Consider the following 6,083-nt stretch of genomic DNA (forward strand, 5'->3'; position numbering starts at 1 on the left):
CGCCGAGCTTCAAAAGAACTGAGAAATAAACAGCGTTGTAAAGTAACTAATTACATTTACTCAAGTACTTAAGTGGTTAAGTACAAGTTTGAGGCATTTTTTCCAATTTAGTATTTCTAATTTTCATTACTTTTACTACTACTCCACTACATCTCAGAGCCAAATATTGTATTCTACTACAATTATTTGAAAACGTTAGTTACTTTGTAGATTTCTCTGTTTTTGTCATTTTTTTTCAAAATCTCCATGGGTGATTGTAATCTTGTAATCTCAAACACCTTCCCCCCCAACCCGATCCTATATAGAAAACGCGCTACGGCACCTTCGTCATGCTGCTGCGGGCCAAGATACGAAGCGGCGAGGAGGACCTGGCCGTGTTCGAGTCCCAGCTCCTGGAGGACAACAACGGCACCGCGCTGGCGCACCGGGCCCACTCCAGCCCCACGCTGCAGGGGGGCGACAGCAGCCTGGCCAGCCAGACCAGTAGCGCCAGGGGCGGGGACACCAGCAGGGCCAGCGGTGGCAGCGGCAGCAGCAGCTGCGGTGGTGGCAAGCCGCCGCCGCCGCGCCAGCAGGACGGCCAGAGACACAGCTACCGGCAGGCCGTCAAGAAGTGAGGCGTCGGGGGGAGTAGGGGTTGGCCCCCGGGGAGGGGCAGGCATGGCGTTTGGGCGCTTGTATGGCTGCCCAGCGGCAGGCTGTCGGTCTGTCTCCCTAGCTCGGGGCTTTGATTTTTGAGAATGTCCTAGTGTTCAGAGCTCTGCTCTTTGAAGGGGGGAACACGGGGGAGGGTCTTACCCTTCACACCCCCCCCTCCCCCCCAAATACACACACACACACACGCACGCACGCACGCACGCACGCACGCACGCACGCACACACGCACGCACGCGTATACACATACAACACACATACACATATACATACACTCACACCCCACCCAGCCTATGTGGCACCCTACACGGCACCCCGATCTTCTCGTCCACAACAGTCAGGTCAAGTGCTGATCCTGTGACTGGGGCTGATACCAGGAGGAGTGGTGGGAAGGTTCACACATTTAAACTGAGGTGTCAGGTGGGGTGAAGGGGGTCACGCTGGGCTGTGGCGTGGCAGCACACTGAACTGTGCAGGTGGAACAGAGGTTGCTCTTGGAAGGAACAGTTGGGGGGGGGGGGGGGGGAGACCATACAGGGACTTTTACATCCAGCATCCGTTTTTTTGTTGGTTTCTCCCTTTGCTTCTTTTCAGGCACAACCCCTCACAGCTTTTTCCTCAACATCCTTATACTCTGATTTGGGACCAAACACATTTACGCATTGGGAAAAACCGTCTCTCTCAGACCGACGACTGACCGTTTGACTTGAGACGAGCTTACTGTACCATGCGCCACGCACGCCAGTCCGGTTTTAAAGTGGCGTGACTCTCACTGGTCTTAAGGGTTAAGCGTCGACATGGTCTTAAGAGCCATTGCATTGCTGTTCCCTTTCTTTACCCACATCACAGAGGTGTGTTCACATTCCACGAGGGAGCCTGTCTGTATAGCTCTTGATTTAGCTCCTCCCGGGGGGTTAACTAACTAAACGTGAGAGGTGGACGGCGGTATCAAGTTGAATATGAACACGTATGGAGCATGGACCGACGGTGTGTGAGACACCCGGGATGAGAGCCGGTTTGCCTCAGGGAGAGGAGGCAATCGATCATCCCTCTGTCTCCTCTCGCTTCACGTGATCTCATACCAGAGGAGGCTGGCTGGCTGGCTGGCTGGCTGGCTGGCTGGCTGGCTGGCTGGCTGGCTGGCTGGCTGCGGTTCTCCTCTCTCGCCTATCGCTGTCCTCTGGCAGACAAGTCGGAAGTCATGAGATCAGCTGGAGGCTCACAACACTCAAGTCAATGCTAAATGGCATCTCAGCAACGGGAACATCATCTGTCTTTTTACTCAAGCCCCTCCCTCCCTCCCTAAACGAAACGAAGCTGTCTCCCTTCCCCAGTTGCTTCCGTCCCGTGGTGTGCTTCTATTCTCTTTCTTCTTCTTGGCTGAATGTTGTTTTGCTCAAGTGATCCGCATGCCTGCATCCAGCATCCAGCTTCTTTTTTTAGGCTTTTACTTCTTTGGCCGATCCGGGTTGGGTTTGAGAAATGTTGGTGGGCTTTTTGGTACAGGCGGGGTTATACCGGTATAATCCTTTATCTTCATGCTACTGTTTTAGCCATGTTCTCTGCCATGTGAAATCCCTGTGTGTACCTTTAAACTAATTTCCAAGTCCCTGTTTTGTCACTCACTGGGCAGACCTTTGAATGTTCTTGTTTTTCAATATTTTTAAAGTATTTTACAGTCGATTGGTTGATGTCGAGGCTACCCCTCCTTCTCTTGTGTAATGTATGTCCAATGTATGCTAAATATGCTACTGAAAATATATTTATGAGAACTATGTTATCCATATATTCACTGTAATCACACAGGTTATGTTGTATATAAGTTGCCAGCCAATGTATGCTTATATTGTATGACACCTGACAGTATATTTACGATATAATCAGAAAACTGATGTGAATATGCATTAAGTATGTATAGTTGACATTCCTTATACCTAAGTTCCCAAGAGTGTCGTTACATTATTCACATTCTAGTTTTCTCTTTATTTAAGCGATAGTGTGAACGTAAAAGGCAACAAAGCTGTGTAATATCAGTATTACATGAATGCTTATGTACGTAAAGTTTGTATCAGAATTGTAAGTGGTCAAGGATATATATATATACGGGAAGTAGAGTAGTATGGAGTATAAATGGCAAAAGTTTGTGCTATGACCTAAGAGCATGAGTAAGACTTAATTTATAAGCTATCACAACAACAGTGTATAAATTAGGCTTAATTTGGTCATCAGAGATCCATGCTCGGTTGTCTTTATTATAACATTCATAACATGTATGTGAAATAAGAAAGGTAGACAATGAGTCTACTACCAAGGAACAATCACTGCTTTGAATCAATGAATTATTTGGTGGGTGGGGGAAAAGTGTGGCCATTTCCATCTTGTGACGCACCTTCTGTTAATGATTTGCTGTTGAGGTGTATATAGCCATTTTATACTCGCCCGAAGATTGCAGCTTGAACAGCTGCAGTGCCAGCATTTTACCAGCAGAGAGGGCTGTTTGACATCCAGTTACTTTATAATTATAATTTAGTCCCCACTCCATGGGGTGTTTTGTTTTTTACCACTGTATATTTGCACAAACATGAAAATTGTCCTCTGCATTTCCCCATCCTATAACTACTAGGAGCATTGGGCGTCATTAGTCTGGCACTTGGGGAGCAGTTCATCGTTAAGTGTCTTTGCTCAGGGACACTTTGACACATTGTTGGGGCATGGAATCAAAACTGGGGCCTACGGCTTCCCAGTAGGGCTCTTTAACCATTCAGCGATAGCCGTCCCACTTTTTCAGCCATATTATGAACACCTGCACTGCACATGCATGGGATAGTGTAGGGGGGGCTACTATGATACAGGATGCATTTGAGTCGGGATTGTGTGTGTGTGTGTGTGTGTGTGTGTGTGTGTGTGTGTGTGTGTGTGTGTGTGTGTGGGTGTGTGTGTGTGTGTGTGTGTGTGTGTGTGTGTGTGTGTGTGTGTGTGTGTGTGTGTGTGTGTGTGTGTGTGTGTGTGTGTGTGTGTGTGTGTGTGTGTGTGTGTGTGTGTGTGTGCACGCGTGCATGCGTGCGTGCGTGTCTGTGTGTCTATATACAGTACATGAATGCATGTTTGAGTGTGTCCATCTTCCTGTGGGGACTCGTGAATGTCATCCGTATGCATGCTGCCACCACGCTGGTGCTTCAAAAGAGTCAATTCCATGTGGCTGTAGGGATCATTCTAGTCCAGTGTCGTCATGCTGTGCAAAGTTCTAACAAGAGCAACATTCATACAGCATTGTATGTGGATTCATTCATTAAGTGCAGTTTTATATGTACATGTACAACTGAATGTTTGGACTGAACTTTAGCACGTTTGCCTTTGATGTTTGCCTCTTTTTCTGTGCCACCATATCCGCGTGGCTGTCTTAGCTCTTTCTTTCGGTACTTCCTCTCTCCCATCCATGCTTGCATGTTTGTTTCTTTCTATTTGCCGAAACAATCCCCCCACCCAACCACTTAACCCCAGGCTCTATACTTACTATATCTGCTCCTTTTCCCCCTGTACACCAAATGTCTTCGCCGATAAATAGCTGATCTGCAAGTTCACAACGCATCGGAACGTGGTGCGTTGGGATCTTGTAGATCTTCTATTTTCGTCCAAAAATAGGGATGCTATAGAGTTGTGTATCATTTTTCTATCTGGTCTTTTTTGGAAAAAATCCTCCGATCATTTAAATGTGTAGTATTTGTATTTTGGCCACATTAACTTGTGACATAATTTTACCTGTTATGTACCATTTTGTGTATTTATTGATACGTCTTTTACTCTGTTGTAATAATGCGGCCAAACTGTCAAAGGGCAGCAATATGTTTGTTTAGTGCCATTCTAGGTGTGCGTAGGGGACGTGTGTATCTGTGATATGACTGGGGACTTTATCGAGGATATTACCCAAATAAGACCAAAAGTGACGATGCATCTACATTGAATCAACTTGCTGGATGAGCGTTAAGTTTATAGCTTGTACAGTCTGTACAAGTCACATGCAGGGCTCTGTATGCTGAATTCTTGTTTTTTACAGTATGGTGAGGTATGTATACTGCAGGTTACGAAAATCTACAATACTGTACTGTAGATGTATCACAAACTGTGATTATGTGGTCATAAAATAAAGAGGAAAAGCAGTTCTTAGAAGCCCCTGTTTTCACTGAGGTCTCGAAGGCCCGTACCACCACCGCCAACCTCAACTGCAACTTTGCGGTGTGTCATTTGCCATCACCCGCCTGTGACATCACAGAGCAGCTGCTGGGTCTCCATGGCAGTGGTTTGCATGGCAAACCAGTTCCCTTGGTGATGGCTCTGTATGTGATGCTGAAGTGAAAGCCTTGCTGGCGTATTACAGAGATATATTCCAGACCGAGAGAATAAAGCCTAATTTGTACTTTGCCCTAGAGCAGAGCTCCTCACCGAAAATTACAGATGTTTCTGACAGGTGTCACCGTCGTATGACAAAGTATACATTAGGCGTTAGATGCTGGAAGCGCTCAAATCTGCAGCCATTTGGGCGAACCTTTCTCTCACAATGCATCTGTGCTACTTTAATCTCTGTTGTGCTCTACCATTCCAGCCTAATTTCTGAATGTGATGTGTATATAAAGCATGAGATAACATGGTCTGCTTTCATTTATATTAATTTTAGAGTATTAAATGAAAGGTTAGTGTATAAAATAGCATTGTTTGTCTTTCAGGTCATGGTCATTGTTTTTCTATCAACTGGAATGAAGAAAATGGCTATATTTAATGCTGTTTTATGCTGATGTGTTTAGAGAATCAAACCAGTTCAAACACAGGTTTTACATGGAGGGGTCTGATCCATTTCCAAATTTCTAGACTGGTGCAGATAATGTCATGTTCATTTTATGCTTTACCTAGGCTATATGTGTCACTGCCTTGTTCAAACTCACCAAGGAAATGTTATTTGTGATCTTCTCTTTTTTGGGAGTCATAGAAGATGAAAATTAAAGTGTTTTGAAAGTTTGACTGTGTCTGTCTGTCTTGGTGTCTGGAAGGTAAATCCATATGCAACACAGGACTTGAACATTGAGTCTGCCTTCGGTTTAACGATAAAACCGTTGGTTCTTTTTTGTGAATGGAAATTAAATAAGACAATTAATTCTCTTTCACATTTCAATATCCAAAGTAGAGTAGGACCACCAGGACCATCAAAACATACGAAATACACATTAGTTTGAATTGAGTTTCAAAGAAAGCAGGGTGCCAGGTGGACAGCATAATAATAATGAACACAAGGTATGATGTTTTTAAAGTAAAGCCTAAACAATGACAACCTCTGGAATATCACTGTTAGTTGGGCTGGTGAGCAGCAATACTGCCATGTAATTGATAGCCTGCAGTGTGATACTAATTAAGGCTCTGTCACAGTGTAGCAGAGCAGA

At 45.1% G+C, this 6,083-nt stretch overlaps 1 protein-coding gene across 2 annotated transcripts in view; it reads left to right on the top strand.

The window, feature by feature from the left end:
• Positions 1-5,664, top strand: part of LOC306914901 (uncharacterized protein) — a 95,164-nt gene extending 89,500 nt beyond the window's left edge. For both annotated transcript variants that reach the window (XM_079492134.1, XM_079492135.1), the window contains one exon: positions 306-5,664. In XM_079492134.1, coding sequence (XP_079348260.1) covers positions 306-617 — 312 coding nt within the window. In that variant the 3' untranslated portion in view covers positions 618-5,664. The remainder of the gene's footprint in view (positions 1-305) is intronic.
• The last annotated feature ends 419 nt before the right edge of the window (positions 5,665-6,083 follow it).

Source organism: Electrona antarctica (genome assembly GCF_951216825.1).
Source record: "Electrona antarctica genome assembly, chromosome: 22".
NCBI lineage: Eukaryota > Metazoa > Chordata > Actinopteri > Myctophiformes > Myctophidae > Electrona > Electrona antarctica.